Here is a 26037-nt window from a genome sequence, read left to right as displayed (position 1 = left end):
TTAACTTTTATTTTGGTCCAGTTGTTGAATAGTATATAAAATTCTTGATACTTATACACTCTGGGGAATTCTACTCAGAATTTCAAATACATTATACATATATAGTATACATGGAATTTGAAGTTACAGTAGTATGCACTGAATAAAGAATACAAATAAAATAGTTTTTGAGGGGTGGGAGGGAAGAGAGGAGAGGATCAGAGGCAAAGGAGAGAGGTAGAAAGCAAAGAGGCAGTATTCAAATACTATCTGTCTCTTATCTGCTGTCCATCAACAAGGAATAATAGTAAAATTGAAAGAACACACTAAGTGTTCTTTAAAGCAAGGGTAGAAACTTCTTTTTTGTGAAGGCCAGTTCACCTGTTTTTCTCTCATTGCATTTTCATACTCAGCCTGCACAATATCTAATTCTTCTTGCTTGGCTCCCAGTTCTTCTTGAGCTTTCTGCAGATCCAGCATAGCACTGGTTAGGTGTTTCTCTTGAATTGCTAAATTAGCCTACAGAGAATAAAACCACAGATGTGTAGTAATACACAGAGAATTTCAAAGTATTTGCTATAGTATATTTCAGAAAGTTTTTCCTGTACTATATTTCCAAATCAAACTCTTCAGTAGAGATGTCAACTCAGCAAAATCTTTTATTTGAATTTTACAACAAACTAAATTCTTATTTCAGACAGCTGCACTTGAACAGTTGGCTTAATGTCAATTAGAAAAAAATAATTAAAAATACTTCTGGGAATGCCAGTCATTCTTCATGTGACACAAAAGTTAGTCTGACATGGCTTGCAGAGGAAAAGTCTAATTGATTTGTCCAACTAATATGCCAGGCTGAAATACAATTCTTGCTCCCTTCTCAGTCATTCCCTGTATAATACAAGCTATTCTCTGTTAAACATGTTTGACCACTTTCTTCCTGACTTTCATTCTAACTACTTAGGCCCAGTTTTTTTTCTCGACATAACATTGATGAAGAGTATCTGTATAATCTTCTTATGAACTGAGATCTGGAACATTAAAAGAACCAAATCTCAAGGCTTTTTTCTACTTAATTCAAAATTAATGTAGAGTATTTGCAGTAGTGTATTTACCTAGATGACAGATGCTTTAACCCCATCCAGTAGGGGTCCAGAGGCATAAAACCACACCATCTCTTTTGTAATTTTGACAACTCAAATGTACGAGAGGAAGTATATTTGAAATATATTTTATTGTAGAAGTACAGTGTTCAAGGTAATAAATTTTGAGACAGATAACCACCATAAATAAGGCAGATGAAGTTTCCCAGAGATTAAATCCTCAAGCGCAAACAGGTGAGGATGAGAAGGAGCAGAGGGTGTCTTTGACTGACAAACAGACGTACCTTCAAAGGTAATACTTCTTTGTTGATGGAAAAAAATACTGCCATAGCTTTCGTCCACGAGCAAAGGCCAGCAACATTTCCACATACTCTCTTAGCTGTCTCAATGTTGTAGTCCACCATTTCAAAATAAGGGCTCAAAAGTTCTACCACTTCTTCAGTAATTGTGTCTTTCTGAAATTGCTGAAAAAAATTTTTGAAAGCGCAAGATACAAAACATGTGCAGCAAGTGTAAATTATATATACATGCATTTCAAAATACATAGAACACTAGAAAGATCACAAGTATTTCTTACAAATATCTAATATGAAATTATTTGTCACATGTATCTTTGAGACCTTTATTAAAGTCATTCCACTTTACGAAATGGAAAAAACGTTTACTTTCATTTATGACCTTTGGTATCTCAACTCACTATTCCTGTTACACAGCTAATAATTGTTTCAAAATATCACTGGTCCTGCTAGAAATTTTGTTTTGCTTAATACAGAATAAGTTTTAACAATCTTCAAAAAGAAAATGAAGCGCTAAACTCTAGTTCAAAAACATACATGCTGCAAGACAATCCTTTCAAAGGTCAAAAGCCATCTATCTTACCCTTAAATTACCTTGTCTAATTACTGGAATGTGTTTAATTTTTAAAGAATTTATTTTTACTCTTTTCTTTAAAAAGCATATTTTTCCTTTTTCCTCCTGAAAACTCTTAATTTTCTCTTTCAAATTTATTTGCAATGTATAATGAAACCTAATCCCAAACTTGAAAAAGAGCTGTTCCCTGAAGCACAAATAGGTTTAATTAAGCATGAGTGAAATTAATCGTTGAAGTCCTTTAGAAATTTAAAAATCTTTACAAGTAGATGCAATGTGAATACTACAGAGATAACATTCATGCCCCTACCAACCATACAAAGCTGCACAAGCCTCCTACTAGACCACTGACAAATTAAGTAAACTCAAAATGCAGAAATCAGGGATGATAACACTCAGTGAAGTAGGGAAATATACCATTTATTCCAAATAGATAAATCATAATATTGTTCATTCTAGTTATGAAGAAGGATTTGTTTACCACTTAGTCTTTCCATTTCCCTAGACAAATCCTGTGAACCAAAAAAATCCCAAATTTTAAAAGCTGGGATTGTGGTTGTGTTCATCCTAATAACCATCTATGCTTTTCCAAACCAGTGCACAAGTTGAAATGTTGAAAATTAATGAAAAGTTAAATACCAGAAAAAAAAAATGTTTTTTATCAGCTTTAATGAAGCAGATGAATAATGCCTATCAAAACCAAATGCTTCAAGCTTTGAGTCATGTCACCTAAAACAAATTTATTGCCTTACTTAGCAAAAAATATAGTTGATTTATAACATGACTTTTCAAGAAGGATTAAAATTTATTTCATCCTGACATATTTATTCTTAAGTCCTTATCATTTCAGATCTATTGTGTGATTTCCCATGCACATTTGTTCTCCTACAAACACCAGGGAAAACATTGTCCTTTAAAAAAAAAAAAAAGGAAAAGGTTGCACAAGCACCTGTAGACTCTGTAAGAAGTTCCCTGTTGTCATCAGCTTCAGCGATTCTTGCCACGATGGGACAGTACAGCATTTTTCCTGATCAATTTTCACGTGGTTGACTTTACGCTGGAAGAGCAGCAGCACGCAGTCCATAATACGCATGATGAGGTGAGGAGGTCGACCCAGTGTGCGTACTGTGGCAATATCTGCAGGTTTTATTGTCTAGGAATTGAAACAAAGGGCAAAGCAGTTACTGTTTAGTTAATAAAACATGGGGCATAAGTTCACCAATTTAATGGTGAACTTAAGCAATGGAAGAAAAAAAAAATATATATGTTATTTTTACCTCTAAAAAGCATGAAGCTAGAAGGACCTCCCCCAATCAGATTTTCACTACTTACTCCTATCAACTCCTAGGAAACCTCAGCACAGCATCTCCACACCTTAAAGCTTAAAATTACCATGAACTGTTTTGACAATAAAAAAGAGCAAATCAGAAATATCTTGAAATTTTACTTGTTCTTTAAATGTGAACATATTGACCAGAAACTGTATCTAGAAAGAAAATGCTTTTTATTGACATCCAGCAAATGAAGGTAAATTAAGGAAGCCAGTGAGAAGGCCTGGTATATCTATATGTTTGTATCTCCTAGTACATCTTACCAGGAATATTCCTGGCATAGAAGGAGGCCATAGAAAAATTTCTTATAATAAGGTATTAAAACCTAGGCCCTAACAAGTGAGGCTAAATAAGCCTAGGGTGCAAGTATAACACTGTAACTCATAACTCTACATCATGAATCAGAAAACACAGAAAAGTCCCCTGAAGATGTCTCCTTGGAGAAGACTCAATTTGAGCAGCAGTGTTTACTGCACCACATACAAAGCAATAAAACCACTGAACAATCCGAACAGCTGATGGGCAGACCCGCTCCTGCAACACACATAACTCTGAGCAGTTGTTTTGCTTATTTACAGGCAGTTTAATAAGTCCAAGTACATGACAGCCCAAACAGTAAGCAACAGATTACTGTCAGTGTCATGACATCTTGCTTCTAGCCTAGCACATGCCTGACTGGGAATTCACGGAGGCAGATTTTAATTATTGTGTCTATACTTCAATAAAGGGAATTCAAAGCACTGTAGACCATCCAGATCGCCTTCCCTCTGCCAGCCCTTTGTTTCCCTTCAATATTTTGCTGCTTGTTGGGTTCACTGTGCACGAAATAATTCATCAGAGATTTTCCAGATATCTGTGTGAAAACTTTACCCAGTGTTTCTTTGTGACTGTTAGGAAATTCAGCTCAGCCTTTTTTTTTTTGTGACTGTTAGGAAATTCAGCTCAGCCTTTTTTTTTTTTTTTTTTTTTTTTTTTTTTTTTTGCTAAAATACAAATTGTGGCAAAATTGTTACATTTAAATTTTATTCATTTATTTATTTGTCTATAGTTCCGCATTTAATGTTTGTTCACAGGGCAAAGTCCTACAAAGTTTTACTGAACTCTGATAATCCTTACTCAAACTTTAAAAAACTAATCTCACTATATGTTTAGAAATGCTTATAAGATGCTGTGTACCTACCTTTCTCTTAATGTAGCATTTATCATTCTTAAAAGATGCTAAAAAATTGAGTAAAATAGTTAATCACTTTTTTTTTCATCTGGGTAATGACCTTTCTATTTACCAAATATTTTAATAGGCATTTACCTACTCTGCAACCAGAATTCTACTATAGGAATCCCTAGTTCAAATTTGCAAATCTACAATGATTATGAGATTAATTTTTGAAAAATGCAGACCCATACAGAGAAGATTCTTGCTTAAGGGAGTGAATGAATGAATGAATGAATGAATGAATGAATGAATGAATGCACGCTGAGAATACATAGACACATTCTGCTAGATCACTTTTTATGACAGTTTGCCTTTCCCCTTTAGACATAGGGAAAGCAATTTATTATAGAAAAGTCAAAAATTGTAAGATTAAGCCCAAATACTTTTTCCCATTGATAAGTTTTACAATAATGCCAGCTTCACTTTTTCTTGAAATCAGGTTTTCAGTTATTACCACACTGCATTTCTAGAAGAGCAGTATTGTTTTGGTTCAGCCATTTTAGTCAAAAGCAGAAGTAACCTTTAATAAGATACAGGTCCAGACCCAGCATACTGGTACCCTTTTTATACTGCAGATGCTGACTAATTAACATTGCTTATTTTTCACTTGTCAGAATGCTTGCCCACTACCAGGTTTGCTGTTTTGTTGTTGCTAGCTCTTTAACATTTTCCTGTGGCTATATATCAAGGCCCTATATACACACCTTCTCCAGCTGTCAGGTCATCCACCTTCATTTAGACTTTTGCACTCTACCCTTTAAGCATCATGGCAGTCAGAGGCTATTAAACATCTCTCACTCAAATTGAAGTCTTACATTCAGAAGAGCCATAAAAATTCTTCTACACTAGATTTTAAAGCTAATCATGCTATTCTTTGACCATCACAACAAGCCTCTCAAATGGAAAGGTATAATTTCCAGCAAATCTACATAAAACCCTTTGAGGCTTGTCTATCCTTCAGGTTTTTACTTCATACTGTTCTGTTTCTTGAGATGTGAGCTCCTTGCTAGCATCTAACAGGTGTATTTCAGATTCCACTAGTACTGCTCACGGTAAAATGTCTTGAGGCACATCCTCCTATAAAGTCAGCTGAGCAGACAAAGATAAATATTATGCAAGATCAACAAATATTAATTTTTTTATCTTAAATATATGGACATTCTATTAAAAAAGCTGTACAAGAAAAGTATGGTGAAGGAAATGAAGTCTTGATAATGCTAAAACCCCTAAGAAAATATATTTTTTAAAAGACAGAAAATAGTAGAGCAGAAAACTTATTGAAAATGCAATTTCTTCGTGAAAACTTAAAATAGAAGGTTTGGATTTGGATGGAATTACAACTGATTTTACATGGACAGCACTTCACTCATTTCACACATGCTGTTTAATGATAGTATCAATTTTCAGTTACTAGCCTAACCTGTGGCACATGCTATATTCAATTACAAAGAAAGTTAAAACTTGCCGTTCTCTGAAAAGGGACTATTTTGGGATTGGTACTTATGTGAAAAAAGAAAAACAAAACTGAACCTAAAAAGCCTCAAAATACATATATTTATTTTCTATCAAGTGAAGAGTTATGCAATGCACCTGCAATTTTGTATTTCAGACATCCACCTTCTTAGTGGAAATGTTATACATGGTCCAAGTACTAACCTGTAAGGCTGCTTCTGCCTCTTCCAAAGCAGGTTTGGCAGCTTCCAGCTTCTCTTCAGTAATGGCTTTGTCAACTGTGATACTGTCTACAATGGCTTGGGCTTTGTCTTTCACTTTCTGAACATCACCCTTCATATTCTCAGCAGCCTGTGTTTTTACAGTAACTTCTTTCAATACCTAGAATGTAAGAAAACCCACATGCCATAGTTAAAAGTTTTTGTTGTAAAATCATATCTCTCCAATTTCAGAAAACTCAAATAACATCATTTTCTCCAAGATCCTTTCTTTCCAACAATTAACTTCATTTTAATTGATTCATCTTTTCAGAATAGAATAAATATAAGGAGAAAAAAATAATCAAACAGCAATACACTTTGAAGGCTGTACATACCATGTCAGCTTTTTCATTGGCAATTTGAAGTTCCTTTTCTTTTACCTCCAGTTCTCTGCTTAGAGCAGCCACTGACTCAGAGGCCTCTTTCAATTTTTCCAGACCAGTATTTATTCTGAAGTTAAAAAGCAAAATAAAAAAAACATCTCATTCACTATGTAATTTACACTCTACTTTCCATCCATAGAATAAATCATATCAATCAGAATGAGCAATTGCAAGTTATGTTTTACACCAAAAATAAAACTTGGACAGGAATTTTACATTTCTGATATCTTCAGAATCAATAAAGTGGACAATAAAGTTTGTGGCTTGAAATTTTATCCGGCTCTGATCAAACAGTATGCCTTTATCATTGCATAAAAATCTTATGTGCTATTCTAGAAATGTCACTCACTGTCCCTCTTGAGCCAATAATTAAAGAACTGAGTTCCATACAGCAGAAAGCATTTTCTGATCGCCAAAATTCTGAAAATTATTACCAATCAATATTCCTTTTTTGAAATGGAAACTGAAAAGAAACCAAGACCAAACAAAAGAGAGGAAAAGATAAATAGTATTGAGATAAGACCTCTCTGATTCAGCATTAAAATGCCCCTTCAACAGTGCTTTTTTTCTATCAGAAATTCTTCAGCCGGGACCTTTCAGACAGCTTAAAAGGCCTCTAGAGAGACTGCTGTTGTGAAAGCTATGCAGTACTTGGACAGCTGAACAAATACAGGAGAACAGACAAAGTGTAACCGCTGACAAATTCAGACAGTGCAAATAAGTTTAAGTGGAAGAAATTGGACTCCATGAACTAACTTGGTAAATCTGAAGGTAGAAAATGGGGCAACACCCTTCTGTTGTACAAGTCTTCACCCTAACATAACTACAGGTTTCCAACTCAATTTGACTTTGAAGACAAAGAATGTTTCAAAGCCAAATAAAAAAGTTTAAGCCTTTCTTTAAGGTTTCCATATCTTTTTGACAATCTTTCAAAACTGAAAAGGCAGTTTTTCTTGAGGTTGATACCAACTGATGCAGTGATTGCTAATTTTACATTACAGCTGGGTGCTCCTGACATGAAGATATATCAGCAAATAGATATCATTACTTTAATAAAGCATCTGAAAATAGGAATAAGTATATCAAAACCACCTTAATAATGCACGATTAATAAGCTCAGTAGTCTAAGTAAGGCTCTGTGCTCAAAAAACCACTTAGGACATTCCTTACATATTCATAACAGGAGGTTACAAGTGTCCAGTTAGGAAACAAAATTTGCCACCTGACAAATTAAATGGTATTGTCAATATAATATAAAATTACATGTAGATGCCTTCTTTTACTCTTTAGAAACATATGGGTATCATTTATATTCACCTCATATTCCCTCTACCTCCATTTTTCATGCATCACTACTCTTCCCCCCTGCCCCCCCAAATATATGTAGTCTTTATCTTATATGACAAGAGCAACAACAATATTTGAATAAGTTACAACTTCACATAATTTTGAGAATTAAAAATACCTTTTTTCTTTGCTGTGTGAGGAGACAAGCCATGCATCGAAATGAAACATATCAGAATATGCTACCTGGGGAAGAAAACTACAGAAAAACAGAAGTAACCTGAGTAGTCTACCTGTTTGATAATATTTGCACTTCAGCATGCTTTTCTTTGTATGTGGTTTTATATCCCTGAATAAAAGTCAGGTAGGATTTGGGAGTCACATGTGTAGAACGTCTGTATCTTTGAAAGTAATCAGAACACTTTTCTGCCACTCCATCCTGGAATGAGCCCATACACTGCACAATTTCCATCTTTGTATCAGCAGTGCAGTCCATATCAAATGAGGACAGGAAGTGTTCAGACACTTAGGAAAGAAAGAAAGCCTAAATGTTAGTAAATATTTACAAAAACATCTTAGCTTATAAACAAGTCACTATAAAACAAGTCAGCATGAAGTATCTTAGCTTTCACCCAGCTCCTGAAAACTCAGTCTTCTTTACTCTTCACAGACAGATTCTGAATATTATTCCACACTTGTCAGTAAAAAGTACAGCCAAGGATCTGTCATTCTTCATCTCCAAAGTGTGCAACTGCTTTTTCACGCTGAACCTAGCTGCTGCCTACCAAGGACTGGGTAATCACAGCATTCCTCCGTATGCCCTATCCCAGACATATTCATAAATAATCTCTTTCTTTAGTTTATTTGCCTTCTTTACAAATACTTATAAGACATTTTCACAGGGAATTTTTCTTTAAACTGTGTTCAAAACCATTCCTCTGTGAGAAATATTTCAACAGCTTAATAAAACAGTTTTTAAAGAAGAAAATGTCTACATCAAATATTAGAATCAAGGATTTATTTTGTTAAAATTCAACACAATTAAAACAGCTACATGACCACTGATAAGAAAATTATGTGTCTGCAAAGAAAAAACCTATACATACCTACCACCAGAGCATCCTTAGGCCATCGGCTGAACCAATCTATAGTGCATGCAGAAATGAGAGCAGGGAACTTCAGGGCCCTATTTCGGAATTTTTCACCTACTGGTGAAAAGCAAAGAACTACGTGAAGGTTCTGATGGACTCTGGCCATGAAATAGTCATACAGAGCTTCACTGGTTGGAGGTCTTCGTGGATGCTCCTTTTTGAAGGAGGGAATGAGGTCACTAATGATCTCATCTACCTCATCACGTGCAAATAAGTTTGACACCTTTGGGAAGAAGAAAGATTTTTCATGCTTCTTGAGATGATCCAAAATAGAGGATACATCATGAGGTTCTTTTAATACACATTATTGTAGGAAGGGACATAAATCTCAGACACTGACGTTATTAGTACCCCCCAGCTTCTTTAACAAGAAGTTTTAATGAAGTTATTCCATTAAATAGACTGAAATGTAACTTGCTGTAAATTTTAAATGCCACCCTCCAATAGCTTTCCTTCCTTATCTTTATATTCTAATAACTAGTAGTAATTACTCTGAAACATAACCCTGAAATAATAAATAAGTAAATAAAATCAATAAAATCCATCAATTCTGGACATAAATTTACCATACAAAAACTAATAGTACACTATTAGTACTGTACACTAATATAAATTTAACAGACAACTTTTTAAAACATCAGTAATATTTCTCAAGTCTCAATTTTATTTTTTTTAAAGCTGTTCTCATGTCCCTTGAGATAGCTTCTCTTGGTCTGACCTAGGATTTTGTAGATTTTGTAGACTGCATTCATTTTTAATAATACTCTAACGACAAAAACCACTTGAGTTCTACTTTTTGGAAGTGTACTCTTCAACCTATAACAAAATATCCAAATAAATTATGTTATTTTACCTCAAAATTATGACTTTTAAAAAGCAGAAAATTGATCATCTTACCTCCCCTGTTGACAAAACATTGTTCAAGTATTCTAAGAAAGACTCATCTTTGATCTCATTGTCTGTAAAAAGAAAACAGGTGCCTTTGCCTTGCAGTCCTGCTGTTCTGTATAAGAATTTCAGATCTTCCATCAAGTTTAAAGTGTTGTATGATCTAAAAAAAAAAGTTTAACAAATACTCATCTCACTTTAAAAAAGTCTTCTGACCAAAAGGGTAAAAAAACCAAGCAAATTTAAGTTAGAAACAATGTCTTATGATAATCAACTTATGGCAAAAAGGTGCTTATATCAGATAGATCCTCTGATGAGACCCATACCAAGGAACATTGCCACATGTAAACCTAAAATTTCTTCTGCAGCCAACACACCTGCAAAAGATTTAAAATAAATTCACTTTTCTAAAATGACATCTTGAGTGCCAAAATTGACCTGTACTACAGACAATTGGATAGGTATTCATTCTGAGGCATTCAGAGAAGGATTTTTAACTTATTTTTTATCTTTTGTGAGCAATTTCAAAAGAAACCACATTGGGTTGAACAATACGAAATAAGGCAAAAATGTACTTGGAAAAGGTTGTCAAAATACTGATATATATGTAAGATCTAACAAATTAGAGGGTAGGGACAAAGATTCAATGTCCTGAGATGACAGCATTTCAAATATTACAAGATTAATTCATAAAGACCTTTTAGATAGATAACCACTTAAATATATTTTCAGTACCATTTAATGTACTGTGCATAAAGACTCAAAGATAACTTGACACCGCTAATATTCTCTCTTGTTCTGTGAAAGACACAAAATAATTTCCTACTCCAAAGGTAGTAAAAATTCACAATTATTGTAGAAAATCAAGCAAATCTAGTAAGTTTCAAAGGATTTTAATGTCCTTCCACTCTATGTGACGGTGATCAGACTACGTTAAGCAGAGAATTTGAGACTGATTTATCTATAGGAAAACTTAAAACACAAAGTACTTTTTTAGTTAAATTTCAGGTAATTCTCACCTTGTCAACATTATCTGGAAAGTGTCATACCCAGCTATGAAGGATGTCAGTTTTGTCAAGCTCTGCTTTCCTGAGCCGCCAACTCCAACTAAGAGAGCATGTCCACGAGGAGTGCGAATCACACGAGAAATCTGTGTGATATACCAGTCATTTATTGCTACAACGTGTAAGAGTCACACATCCAAAAATTCTATGCTACCCCATTAATAAAGTTATATTAGAAATTAGGAACAAATGAAAATTTTAAGGTTTGATTAAGGGATTCTATATTACTATGAATATATTCTGTAAACATTTGTACTTTGCAATATTTACTGTTGACCTGTCAAACATTATAGCAACCATTTGATTCCATCATTGTGTATGTTCAGTTATAAGTAGAATTACATGTCCCACAAAGTACAAGTAAATCTCAACTGTGATTTCTTGGTAATGTGCTATCACAGCATGAGGAATTATCAAAATTGGGAAGGAAATAATAATTTCCCCAATTCAGAGAGAAAAAGAAAAAAATCAGCATCAACTGTGAACTGTATACAGCACTTGTCCTACTGCCCACAGCCAAAAAAAAAATGCCATGAAACATGACAGCCCCTCAGTTGCAAGTGGACAGACCTTCATTGTACCCTGAAGAGCCTACACTAACATCAGAGCAGCACAGAGTCAATTCCCTCTCAAAGACACAATAATACCAGCCAGTTGGTTAGCAGCTGGTCTCCTCCATACAATTAATGATGCATAGGATTGGCTTCCATTCTCTTTATTATCTTGAACAGTTCTTTAATGACTCCAGAATTCCATCATATCAATAAACAACTCTGGACATTTATTTACTTGCCCTTCCTCTAAGTGACTTCTTTCTAAGCTATTAAAAATAGTCATGTCAATTTCCTCTAATTTTAAACCTATTTATTTTACATATTGAATGTAATGTATTTATTATTTTCCATAGGTTAATGTTTCATAAGAAAGATAAAATCAATTATGAAGGTTTACTCTAAGGTGTATAATTTAACCAGAGAAAGAAAACTTAATTTGCACAACACCCTTGCAATATCACTGAACATTTCAATAGTGGCTATTAGATTTGTTCCAGGCAGAGGCTCACAAGCTGTTAATTGGAAACTTTGTCCTCTATTTAAGATATCACTCAGCTTTAACTCATTCAAGTCATATTACATCAGCTCAGATTAGGCATTACTTCAACTCTTCCTATCTCACTTTCTCTTTGAAGCTGTCTCAGGTCTACACAGTTGTTCCTGGTTTCAAGAACTTAGAATCATAGAAACACTTTTTATCCAAGCAAAGCATTCTGCATAAAGCATAAAATTATCATTTTATCCAAGCAAATACTAATAAAATATTTCAGGAATTTACCATCTAGCTACCCCAAGAAGATATTCCTGATGACAGGTTCAGTGGAAAAAAAAATATTACATCCAAAACTTATATAGTTTTTCCTGGAAATAAATAAGAAACTTATTGGGAAGTGTGATGATTATTTATAATTCTCCTAAAGAAATCCAGAGCAGAACATCATTAATTTTGCAGTGAACTTAGAAAGAAAGAGACTAATTTTGTGAAATAACAAGAATTAATAATATAACCCAAAATTTTTGAAAACTGCAGATGTGATGTATTTTTCAATTATAATTAAATTTAAATTGTTTTGATATTCAATATTGTATTTGTGAGGATGATGCAATTACATATTTAGTTCTTCATCATTTTTAAAATAAAAAAAACCTCGGTATTCAACTTAGACAATAGGGGTTCTAGTGTTTAAGAAAAAAAGGCTCTCCTTTGTATGAGGCTTATTCTGTATGAACAATCATATCAAACTCTGCTGTTCTCAATGTTATGATCAGCTTCAATCCATATTCAAAAGAACTTTAAAACGAGTGAGCATACTGTGGACCTACAAAAGAATTTTGGACTGCATTGATTTGTACTCTGCTGTGTGTACTCCTGCAGAAGCAACCAATTATGTCTTAACCGGAATTTGATTTGACTCATTCCAAAGACAGGAAGTGTTCCCAGAAGAATTAAGAAGAAGGAAGGTGGAAATAGAAATTAGAATTAGAATAGCTAGCACCATGATATCACCAAGCACAAAAGACAGGTATAAAAGAATAGTTCCATGTGGTGCATTTTCTGAAAAGTTTTTAATAGATTTTAATATCTAGTCAAAGTATGACAGATCAAATATTTGATAGCAATAAATTAGTTGCTGCAGTTTCAGAAGTAATTTACCTTGATTCATGCATACCTCTACTCAAAGGAGATGTAGGCAAGTGAACAACAACAAATGGCAATCCAGCAAGACTGTACCTTGACTAAATGAACCATAGCATCCTCAAAGAAAACCATGTCCATTCTAGTATCGCAAACATTCTCATTGTATGTTTCTAAAAAATTATTTAAACGATTCCGTAGCTGATGAAATGAGGAGATTGGTTCATAGACTTTGGGAATATCTAAATTATCTTCCTCTGGTTTCTCATCTACAACAAAAAGCAAGCAATAAAACCTTAGCAGTTTAAATAATTGACAAAGGTTCAATGAGGGGGTAAGTAAGTGAAGATAACTAGAAGTTTCTCCACCCAGAAACAGATTTATTATACATAATATTATATGTTAGATGTACATATGAGAGTGCTGAGTACACTCTGCCTGTAAGATATGGTAATTTCAGCAACACAATTTTTAAAGACAAAATGAGAAAAAAAAATTATTTGCCTTCTTTCTTTTTATCTGAAACTTGAATGATGAAAAATGATACTTGTTTAAGTGCTAGGGAAAAAAGTAGAACTAGAGAATGAAGGTAAATAAATACTGCATTTAAAAATTGCAAATAATTTTTCTGTAAAAGAAAAACAGTCAAAATTGATTAAATAATTGCACTAGAAAAAACATACTCTTGAAATTACTAACTGCCACAACAAAAAAATATATTCACTGTGAATTAGCATACACTTGTTTCCTTAGGTGATATGAAAGGCACAAGTCAACTCTCAAAGAAAGGAGGTAACAGTGCTGCTGCCTCATTCATAGCCTTAATCATGCTGGAAGGTGACATGCCCTCATTAATAATTCTTACAGCAAATAAAATTACAGAAAAGTTGAGATTGGCAGGGAACTCTGAGGGTCATTTTGTCCAACCCCGTGCTCAAGATGGGCCTTGAACCACCTAGAGCTGGTTCCCAAAGACCATGCTCACGAGTCTTATGAATACCTCCAAAGACAGATTCCACAACATTTCTAGACAAACTGCACCAGACTGCCACAGTAAAAAAAAAAAAAAAAAAAAAAAGAAAAGTGATTACTGATGTTCACATTCTTAGACAGATTTTATCCACTATATCTATGTCTTTCTTGTATTGGGGAGCCCAGACTCAGACACAACACTCCAAGTGCTGAAAAAGGGAAAGGACCACCTCCCTTGGCCTGCTGGCTATATTTCTTCTAATGCAGCTCAAGATGTCACTAATTTTTTCTTCCTGCAAGGGTACTCTACTGGCTCACGTTCAGACTGGTGTCAACCAGCACCTCCAGGTCCATTTCTCCAAAGCTGACTTGCAGATGGATGACCACCAGTGTATACTGGTGTGTGGGACCTTTCCTCCCCAGGTCCAGGACTTTTCTCTTCCCCTTGTTGAACCTTATGGAGTTCCAGTTAAGGTCCATCTGGGAGCCAGCACAACCTCTGGCATATCAACCACTCCTCCTGGTTTTGTTTCATCTGGGAACTGGCTTGAGGGTGCATTCTGCCCCATCACCCAGACTACTAATGACAATGTTGAGGATAACTGGACTCTGTGCTGACCCCTGGGATACATCATTAGTTACTGGTCTCCAATTAAACTTTGAACCTGATCAACACTGTCTGGGCTTGACTATTCAGCAATTTTCAATCCATTTCACTTCTCATCCAGAACATATGTCATTAATAAATGACTGACAAAACTCATTGAAACAGTGCCAGCAGGCAGACAACAGGGGGGTTTTGGTTGCTGGTTTGGATCTCCTCAAAAATAATACTAGTACAAGACTGATCTTATTTACATACATTTAGCTCAGTTAGATTCAGGATTTCATGATCTGTATACGCTACAGGATGTATTTTTCCAGTTATCCTAGATCAATCAGTTTTGCTAAGCCTCTCCAAACTGTCTGAAGAAATATATAATTCAGAACATTATCTCCAATTAGTAGAATTAAAATCAATTAAATAAGTCATCCCAGTAAAATAAGTATTTCCCTAAGGCTTAGTAAAGCACTACTAGCTAGTGTGAATGTTAGGAATAGAAAGATGGGAAAAAAACTCCAACCCCCAAATAAATTCTACTGTATTTAGAATAGAGTCAGTAACTTTTTTCTTGTTTCAATTTTTTTCTCTATTTCCTTTCCATTGTACCATTCTAATGCTCATGCAGTTTCAAAGGAAAAAAACAACAGAAAAACAATAATGAAACTAAAACCCAAAAATACATATTTCAAAACATAGTTTAAGAAACTCACATTTTGCCACAGGACCTACTCTCTCAATATATTATTAACTCTCTTTCAGCTGTCCTTTATATTGCGTATTTTGTTTGCTTGAAGTCACCTTAATTTCAGAATTTTTAGCTCTATATTGCTTCTGTATATGAACACACCTCTAGATTAAAACCTAATTAAATCAATTTACTTCTTATTTTAACCTGTAAAAGCACTGGTTAAACAAAAGGAGTATTCCTGGTGAAAATAAATTTCTTACAAATTGAATAAGACTTTTAAACAAATTAGGAGCTAAGAAACTAATAAGAAATACATCAAGGAGTTAAACTGCAGTGATACTTTTACAGTTTTGAAACATTTAAAATAAATATATCATCTTAATTCTGTTCCTACAGTTTTATTAATAATGTCCAAGGACAGTATAATCAAGTACAAAACCTAAGAAAAGGAAGGCTCTTCCACTAGAGAGGCAGCTAGCAAAATGTATTATTTTAAATCTTGCTCAGTCTCAAGATTCATAATCACAAGTACTAGATAACAATGACAAAACCAACTGATAAAAACACCTTTGAATAGATGAAGGCTCTTGAGATCACTAGCATGACTAACAATTCCTTTGAAGCTAAGATCTAGAAGTTGATTAAGATTTAAATCATCATGTATTTCTCTCAGGGACAAACATACTGTGCTTTTACAACCCAGAGGCAAAAAGATTATGTAATACCAGTAAACATATTACTAACTTGAGCATAGGGGTCTGAAGTCAATGTCGGACATCATTCTTTATGTATTTAAGAGCTCAGAAATCAAGGTCCCGCTCTCACACTTCCATCATAAGGGGAAATACAAAATGCCATTATAGGGACAAATAAAAGAAAATTACACTTGTTATTCTTTTCATTTAAAGCCAAAAACAGAAAGGGGGTTCTCAAGGCTCAGGATTTAGGTTAGGTCCTGATATCTATTGATGGCCAAATACAACCTTTCTATATGAGAGTCTCCTGCTTTCTATTTAGATGAAGTTTCATGCTAAAAGGCATATTACAGGACAGATACATTTAATCTGTCACCAAGAAGGCAAATAATTTTTAGAAATACATTTATTATTTTATATTTCTTTTTCAGTTCAATGTGATGATTTCTAGTGTGGACTTAAATTTTCATATTAAAGATTACTCTTCGTCCTCTCAGTATGCATTCTGACTTACTTTTCAGTCATCTTTATACTGATAAAAATTAGCAAGTTATTTCCTTTCTTACACCAGTTTACTTTTACTTCTCTTTGACTCCTTCCAATGAAATATATCTTATCCTTTATTCCCTTTTGTCACTGCCTTTTGTCTACTTCAATTGTTCAAGGAAAGGTTCAAATAGCATTGGCCATTCATGCCAGTATCTTATTGCCTCCACTCTCCATCATTGCAGTGATACCAGCACAGATAATAGAATCATACAGTGACCTTCCCCTAAACACAAACAAATGTTTTCTATTCTTTTGCAACAATTGATAAATATGCCCAGGTCAATTAGTGAGATCAGTGTCACCCTGTTTTTGTTTGAAAGACAAAATGGAATTGCTAAAAGTCAAATGGGTTTTTTTAAGAGGTGTAACTAGCATTCGGGAAAATTTGAATTAATAGTCATTTGTTACAAAATCATGTAACAGTTATTTCCTAAAGACTATTGGATTAGCCCAGAGACAGTAATTTTTTTATCAGATTTCTAGGGCATGTTATCTACATTGCTATCCGTTATCTAGTACTGCAACACCACCATTTCAAGTTATTTATAACACATTTCCTTTATAATTTTGGAATAAAGATTCGTGAAGACTATTTGGTGGTTCTTTCTGCCACACCAATTTAAATGAAAGCAAGGCTCTCCTACACAGGCAACCTGAATATCAATACAGACTTAGAAATCCCATTATGATAAAAATGTGCCACAGCTGGTAACGTAGACTACCTTCAAAGCCACTGAACAAAACAGACATTTTTGATGCATACACTTAGTATGAGATTTTACAACATATTTTTCTTAGTATCTATTAAGAAAAATATCTTAATATCTTGCCTATTCTTGTCATTTCCATGATTATTAAAGTTAATCTTTACCCATTCTTGCAGGTGCATCCCTTAAGAAGTCAACAAAGAATGCATCTGTTTCACGATTCAGCAAAGCTTTTGGATCTTCAAATTCCTCCTCAATGAGTTTTGCTACAGCTGTGTGAAACCAATTAACATCTTCTGAGGTTGTGAAGCGATCAGCAATAACACATTTGCATTCATGCTTCCACAGTTTTATCAGCACCTATGTAACAAAAAACAAAAAAAACAAAAACAAAACAAAAACAAAAACAAAAAAAAAAAAAAGAAAAGAAAAGGTGGGGGACATTTCACAGAATCACAGAAGGAGAATGGGCCAGTTTGGAAGGGACCGCAGTGGATTATCCTCCCTGCTCAAGCGGGGTCATCCAAGAGCACATGGCACAGAATTGCATCCAGATGGTTCTTGAATATCTCCAGTGAAGGAGACTCCACAACCTCTCTGGGCAACCTGTTCCAGGGCTCCATCACCCTCCCAGTAAAGAAGTTCTTCCTTATGTTCAGGTGTGAATCAGTTTCTGGCTCTTGTTCCATTGCTTGGCACCACTGAGCAGAGCCTGGCTCTGTCCTCCTGATGGTCTCCCTTTAGATGCTGGCAGACTTTGATGAGGTCTCCCCTCAGTCTTCTCATTTTGAGGCTGAACAGACCTAGCTCCCTCAGTCCCCAGAGGTGCCCCAGTCCCTTAACTGTCTTTGTAGCTCTCTGCTGGACATACTCCAGGAGTTCTATGTCTCTCTTGTACTGAGGACCTCATCTGGCTTGCAAAAAAACTAAATCAACTTTAAAGCTTTACTTTCATTTCTTAATTTAAAAATAACATTAACATTAGAAAATAAATAGTATTTGAGGGAATTCTTCAGAAAAGATACCTTGAGCTTCTTATTCTGGCTAATAGCAATTTAAGATTATATTCAGTTAACTATGGAAGAAGCCTTAATCTAGCATTCCAAAATAAGGTGTATGAAGATTTTTTTCGTCAGCCCTGAAACCATATCCATACCAGTTAACATGTTTATGTATTGATAAAACACTTTTCTAACTGGCCATTACAGAGAAGGTGCATGAAAATATAAACAATATGGCACAAAGAATTTCATGCCAAACACAGATATCACTCCCTATGCTACAGCCAAAGTAGTTAGATAAAAACAACAAAGAAAAAATGTTTAAGTGTTTATATTATCCCTTCTCCAAATTCAATATACCTTTAAAGTCTCTCCATTTGGTCACAGGATGAAGAAGGAGAACCTGTCAGGCTGTTAATAACAGCAGCACTGATTTTAATCCTATACTATTACCTTAGAATACTAGAAAAAAGTCCAGATACTTCTTGAAGACCTTTTGTTCAGCCTACAGCACTTTGTACAATTGATGCATACTATGTCAAGTCTCAGAACTAATATGTAAATTTATATTATAGTATTTTGACCAATAGTATTATAGTATTTTGGTTTTTACACTTCAAAAGACATTGAGTGTGTATATACAATACATAAGTGCTCCATGTTTTTCCTGCAGAAATTAAAATCCATTCTGAAGTTTAAATTTTAGATGCAATAGAATTCAGGAGCTTATTCAACAGAGATGCACATTGTATGTGAAGCTACTATATAACCCAAATATTAAACAAATTTTCCATATTTACCATAAACATTGCTTTTTTAGCCCTAAATGTTTCAGAGTTTAAAATTCTAAATGACTTTTCCTTAAAACAATTAGAAGAGAAATTGTGTTTTACTGGAAGATGGATTATGAAAAAAAAAGTACTAGTAATACTTGTCACTACTTCTTTTTAAAACATAAGCCAGAAACCATTTGTTAGACAGAAATTAGGCAGTGACTGAAAGTCTCAAGATACTAATGGAGAGGAGGAGATATTCAATTTTTTAATCAATATATAAGTATTTTCATTGGGTAAAAGTAAGTTCATTGCTTCTCACTTATTTTCTCACTTCTTTCAAATAAACTAGCATTTGTCAGTAATAGGAAAAGCAGATAGAAGTAAAGTGTTATGACAAAATAAATGGGTTTTTTCATTGTTTTGAAACAAACTTGTCATTTCAGTTGGTGCTATAAAAGCTGGACTGGAACATCTTTGCCTCAAAAAACCCACTAAGGTTGCATTTTTTTAAAGCAAATTCAAATGCCGAGATAGACTCTCATCCCCTTTTCTATACTAATTATAATAAGGTCACTGATGTGCTGCACTTACCTGCGGTTCATTGATCACTTCCGATGTAGCATTCAGCATTCCTTGCCAAATCCTCGAGAGGTCTCGAAGGTTGAAGACATAATGAAACTTGGCTGGTGTGGGCAACATTTTTAGCTTGGTAATCTGCCACAGTCTGCGTGTCAATGGAACCAATTTGGCTACTGTTTCCTTCACATCATCTGAAAATCCCCGCTCACTACAGTAGTGTCCTTCTCCAATTACACCTGTGGAAAGAAAGATTGCCAAATCAAAGGCACGTTAGTGCAACACCAAGAGCAATTATTATCTGAAGCTTCTGTTTCTTTTTTTTTCCAATCCCAAAAAATGGCTTTCTAGTGTATATTCAAATTTTGAGCTATTGTCCAGCATTGTCACTAAAACAATACCTTCATGTCATTCTTATTAAATCTGAGATTACCAAGAGTTTCAGAGATGTGACTGGACCTGAAAAATTGACAGACTGATGACATTGCAGGTGGGGAGTGATTACTGAAGGAAAATGTGCTGGTAAACAAATCAGAGGGGAACTAAACCTCAATTTTAACAATAATGTGTACCAATAGAATGATAAGGGAAAATTAACTACTATTTTAAAAAATGAGATGGATATAAAGCTAATTTCCCTTTACCAAAAATTTTGTCCATGGAAGAATTGGAAGGCAGAGTACAGTTGAACACTGAAAATTGTCTCTTCAGCCTCTGTGGAATATCATTGCGACCTCCCCCAGGGTGGATCATGGCAGCCAAAAACTGAATGTCCATGATGTTGGTAAATTCCCCAGGTTTTTCCAGGTTATACAGTCCTTTCTGTTCCATCAGTTGCCTAACTATCTCATTAGTGACCTGTAAAATAACCAGGTTTTATATAAGACAATGTTGTACATACAAGTGAATGAAATGCAAAACATACTTATTATGTTTGAAACACCTAAGAAAGAGTATAACACTATCTTGTTCCCTAAACTTCTGCTTACTTCCTGCAGGATAAAGCTGCACCGCAAATAAGCACATTTGATAAAATCGACGGATAAAAATCGTGGGACTAGAAGGGTACCCCCATTTAGAACTAATCATTCATACAACAATTTACTCTCATTTGAATGCTGCATGATTTCCATTGCTGTTGGAAATACTTCTGTCTTTTAAAACAAAATTTCCAGTTTTTCTAGTCAAGCCCAAAATTATTCATCTTTGCATCTTTTTTCAATCAAACCCAACCTAATGCATCGTGTTGCAAATGATACAAAATATTTGTATTAAGTTGGATATATAACAATATCAAGCATGGTTTTCAAGCTGAAATAATAGAACTACTTCCATACAAAAACAAGCAAGATCCTTTTCTCTAGCTATAAAGGGATACCCTACATTTCTGTTTGACAAGATGAAAATACCGCACAGAGAATACATCCTATAGCTATGTACCTATAGAAATTCTAACATTAGTTTCCAAACAAATGTGCTTCAGAATAATTTTTCAATATACAAAAAGATTACTTCCATTTTGTCTGAAGCAGAGAAGACACGTCTTACATCTCAGGTTTCACAGTATTTCAATTATTACCCACAAGGTCAGTTTGCTATCACGATTTGTGTGCCAAAGAATTCTTAATTTTAATTGCGAGTGTTGTTAAAAAAACATTATTAAAATTATACAGGCACATTCTAAGGAGCACTCAAACTTCTTCTTGCTGTCAGCATATTTATTTTCAATTAATTCCTGACAAATTAATGCAGAAAGGTTCTTTAAAAAGACTGTTTAAAATTAAAGTACTACATATCAAGTTCACCCTATTCTGAATGACTGAGAAGCCAATTTTACAGTGTAGCACAAAAACAAAGAAAACCTTTTGTCTTCTTTTTTCTTCTTCCACAAACTAACCTGATCTCCCCATTCATTGATTATGGGCATGTTCACATCATCAATGAAGACTGTCATCTTTTTGCCTGCAGGTGGACCATAAGTTGTGCCCATGCGCTTATCAACATAACTTTCTATTGTACGCTGTTAAAAAGCAATTAGCAGCATAATTACAAAGAGCACTTCATTTCATACATGATTCAATCACTTAAACACATTGATGGTTTTGTTACATAGAATTTTACTAAGTGAGGTTTAGACAAGACATTTGCTGGAGGTAATTGCACTAGTTCAACTAGAATGTCTGAAATCTCAGGGTATACAGCACTAGGCTGGGGTCTACAGTAGGCAACCATGCCTAACACTTTCATAAATCTGAATAGGTTTCAAATTTTCATTTTATTCATTTATCAGCAGAATTGATGATTGCTAGCAATAAAGATCAAATTGAAGATGTAATTCTAGAACACCTTTCCAGCAGGTGTCAATGGACTTCATAAAAGCATATATTTCTAATTAAACTCACATATATAAATACACTTGATGAGAAAATTTTGCCTAATGGTAGACCTGCCTCTACTGTTCTTCTTGTCATCTCTCCATTTCTATGTTCTTCTTAAGGTCCAGTTTTTATTTACTCTATCCTAAGTGAAAATTCACTTAACCATACATAATTATTCTTCAGTATAAACCTAAATATCTGCACTCTTACACTATGCTTAGGCTCCAGTCTTACACAATTGGCATCAGTTAGACCAAGATTTTAAGAAGCTAGAGTAATTTTTAAAGCATGTGTCATAACAGAATGTTTTGATCTAGGTTGTTAACAGAGAATTGACTTAGTCTTGTACATCTATTTCAGATGTCCTGATCATCACAATCTCACCTATCACAAATTGAATCTACATTTATTTTATAAAAATATGTTACTTTTTGTTTATAGCCCAATGAATAAAAGAAAAAAATCCTAAGGAAATTTAGACCAAAACTACATGTTTGTATACTATATAATATGTTAGTCATTTCTACTATGCTATACAGGCAGATGATAGCGGATTCATCAAGCTTATAGACAGCACTTACAGTGCAGACAGTGCTTTGGCATGGCATACCAGACTGCATTAAAAATATTCCACAAATACATTGCCAGGAGGTTAAAGACACTTGAAATTATTCAAATTAATTTGGTAGAAATTCTGGACAGGCAGTACAGTTTGGGATTTAAGCATTCATAATTGTATGTAGAGCAGCTGCACTGCATGTGTTACTTTTTTAATGAGTAATTGTAATGACATTAAATTGTAGACAGCACACTTCGAATGACAGATTGTTGTGGGTAGCACTTATTTTACCCATGGTGTTTAGTGAAATCTAACAGCTCTTCCCAGTTAGTGAGAACAGACACATTTGACACAAAAACATAATATGATGAAGACAATAATAGACATGTTATTGTAAAAGTCCAAGAACAGCTCAATAGCTACTGAAAAAGTTGAAAGGAACTATTTTTTTATAGAAGTCTTAAATCATGCATTAGAACGCTTGGGACCATTTGAACAGGTGCTTTTTTATTGTTTAGAATCACTTTCAGAAGCATCCTCCTGGCAAATTATCAGACTTCTCTTAATCCAGCTATCTTGTATGAGAAGATTAATCAGTACTATACCTGAAAAATTAATGGGGTTGTTGCAGATGAAAAATTCAAACTCTTAGTTATGTGCCTTTCAGAGTTATATTTTGACATAAAACCTTTAATTATAACAGTCTTCGCAGTTCCTTGCTCACCAATTAGTAGGACAGCCTAGACAAAGACGACATCGAAATAAGATGAAACAAGAGCTGTGTGTCTTGGCAAATGCTCAACAGTCCTTTTTAAAGCTTTTAAACAGAAAATAAACTAGAAAAATTATGTAAAGTGAACTCTTCACAAGAGATATGTAGAAGTAAAATAGTTAATGTTTCATAGATTTTCACAGGCCTGACAAGTTAAAAATATTTGCTGTTAATGGTCATGTCATCCAGTACAGTCACACTAACAAGGAAAGGAGTTAATTATTTGAAAAAGGGCTTAATCATCTAGAGACTCAGTATCTGTGAAATTTCAATTGCTTATGTGACACAGTTTTGGTGAAGAATAGGGTTTCATAACCTAAAGCTACATAAATTCTGTAACTGGCAGAGTTCAATCAGCAGAGTCAGATATGAGCCTCCTGATCTATGTGCTGCTCCCTCTCACATCAGTACATGAAAAAATTGGTTCCATTCTGACCTGATCTCAACATAATTACAGTTATTTCCACTACAGAACGAAGGGGTGAGAACAAGACAAAAGAGTCTGGAAGTAGTGACTATTCAAGAGTTCAAGCATATTTGCATGAAAGTAGCTTCTGGAAACACCATCTTATATCTTAAAAAAAAAAAAAATTAAGTCCTTCCTTTTCAATAACATAATATTTCACTGCTAATCCAAAACTTTTATCATGTGTTCTGCTGGCAGTGCTTTGGTACGAACTATAAAAAATGTACCTTGCCCTGTTTTGCTATGGTTCCAATAAGGAAATCCATTCTCACATTGTCAACATTAGGCACAAGAATTGAGTCATACTCTGGGGTACCACTAGTGGGATATACATACTCTTCAACACGTGTATTCCAGTGCATCCATGTACCTAATAAGAAAGAAATTAATTTCATGTTTTAGAAATACTAGGCATCATCAATTCCTTTATTTTCCATTCAGTTCACTCATCTGCCTATGCTTCTGTCTCATGTACAGCAGTCCCTCTCTGTGTATCCATACTAAAATTTATAGAATCATATAATCATAGAATCCCTCAAGTTGTATCTAAGAGGCTTATTCCTCTTTTCTACATAAATTATGACAATAACAAGGATTACGTGTTCACCACAAAGTCCATGCAGCTTTTGTAGCAATATATCGCATTCTGTCTTTTCCCTGGAAACAGGGAAAACGCTAAACACAACACCAGTAAAGTATAGCCATAAAACAAAACTTGCTAAGGGACACAAAAGAAGGTAAGCTATAAAATACTTCTGAATTAATTATCTTTTAAAAAACCACAATTATAAAATAACTTTTTAATTTTACCCCATATCACCCTGCTGAGTTACTAACCATCAGATGCCACATAATAGTCAAACATTGTATCTTCACTAGCTTCTGGGATACAAGGAAGATCAAGCTTTACTGTTGCATGTTTTCGAAGCCAGTATTCCATTTTGCACCTGTCCTCCAGCTCTAGCAATGCTCCTATGCTCCACATGAGAGAGAAGATATACAGCCTTTCCAAGTATTTTGGAGTCAGTTCCCCACCTTGCTCCTGAAGGATTGAGTTAGGTTTTAATTTTCAACAGCCTGAAAACTCTACTTGATAATCATTAGTAACATGAGGTTAGAAGTCTTCAGCTGCACATCAATTTAGAGACGTCTTCAATGATCAGACAGAATCAATATAAACTGATAACAAATCACCCAAAAGTAAAAAAAGGAAAACTGTCAATGCATGCTCCATGTGCTTAATGTAAACCAGTGCTTAATATCAAATCCAAATGTGAAACTGTGAAAGAGGTCACATCCCAGCTATTATTTTCTAAAGAAACAGAAGGCATTCCTTATTAACCTGCATCTCCTTTGACATTCTAAGTTATCAAAGTACAGTAATTCAAAAGGCCCAGGAAGCTGGATACCCTTGAACCTTTCTTAATGCTATCACGTTTGACACCTGATTTTCACGTACAGAGGAAGAGACATGTGACATGCTGCTTTTAGTAGATATTTCATCCCTGAGTTTTCTTAGAATTTATGGGTAAATCTTCATAAAGTCTCTTCATAAAACTTTGTTACTTAAAATTATCTGCAATATGTTAAGTATATGGAAAAACATTCACACTACCTACCTTAGGTGGGATAAGGCCTTGCAGCATATTAATGCTCTGCATAATCACAAAGGCTTCCAACATCTCAGTCTTGCAATGCAGAGACTGAATGCTGAAGCGGTACAAGTCTGGGAACGATGAAAAATACAGTTGACGTAGAATTTCAGCCTCTTGAAAGGAACATTTTTTCAAAAATCCCTATTGTAAAGCACAAATTTAGTTCCCAATGCAAGTCTCAATTAATTAAAGTACAGTAATTCAAAAGGCTCAGGAAGCATGGAATCTTGATTTTTTTGGGGGCAGAATGTGAGAAGGGGGAGGAGGGGGAGAGTTAAGTTTTAATTGAATTAAGGGTTTAATTAACAGAAGATCAAATTTTACCAAAGTATGCATAATTCCTACTGGATGTTAAATATGAAGAGAATGGAAAAGAAAAAACTGTGTTCAACAGCACAAAAATAATTATTTTCAAATATTTTTTAATCACAACAGTTGTGAAAGGTATCCAAAAACTCTGCAAAGAAACCAAAC

General features: G+C 34.4%; 1 protein-coding gene across 5 annotated transcripts in view; it reads right to left on the bottom strand.

The window, feature by feature from the left end:
• LOC100231437 (dynein axonemal heavy chain 5) overlaps positions 1-26037 on the bottom strand; it is a 140559-nt gene that overhangs the window by 26351 nt on the left and 88171 nt on the right. For all 5 annotated transcript variants that reach the window (XM_072924293.1, XM_072924294.1, XM_072924295.1 and 2 more), the window contains 18 exons: positions 25528-25704; positions 24746-24950; positions 24136-24278; positions 23276-23410; positions 21631-21753; positions 20378-20591; positions 19749-19972; positions 17545-17740; positions 13262-13434; positions 10931-11061; positions 9921-10074; positions 8979-9246; positions 8166-8397; positions 6541-6655; positions 6150-6326; positions 2899-3102; positions 1364-1543; positions 361-498 (listed from right to left, as the gene is read on the bottom strand). In XM_072924293.1, the coding sequence (XP_072780394.1) occupies positions 361-498; positions 1364-1543; positions 2899-3102; positions 6150-6326; positions 6541-6655; positions 8166-8397; positions 8979-9246; positions 9921-10074; positions 10931-11061; positions 13262-13434; positions 17545-17740; positions 19749-19972; positions 20378-20591; positions 21631-21753; positions 23276-23410; positions 24136-24278; positions 24746-24950; positions 25528-25704 (3189 nt within the window). The remainder of the gene's footprint in view (positions 1-360; positions 499-1363; positions 1544-2898; positions 3103-6149; positions 6327-6540; positions 6656-8165; positions 8398-8978; positions 9247-9920; positions 10075-10930; positions 11062-13261; positions 13435-17544; positions 17741-19748; positions 19973-20377; positions 20592-21630; positions 21754-23275; positions 23411-24135; positions 24279-24745; positions 24951-25527; positions 25705-26037) is intronic.

The sequence above is a fragment of the Taeniopygia guttata genome, chromosome 2, assembly GCF_048771995.1.
Source record: "Taeniopygia guttata chromosome 2, bTaeGut7.mat, whole genome shotgun sequence".
NCBI lineage: Eukaryota > Metazoa > Chordata > Aves > Passeriformes > Estrildidae > Taeniopygia > Taeniopygia guttata.
The sequence above is the reverse complement of the archived record's forward strand: the minus strand, read 5'-3'. Positions and strand labels throughout refer to the sequence as shown.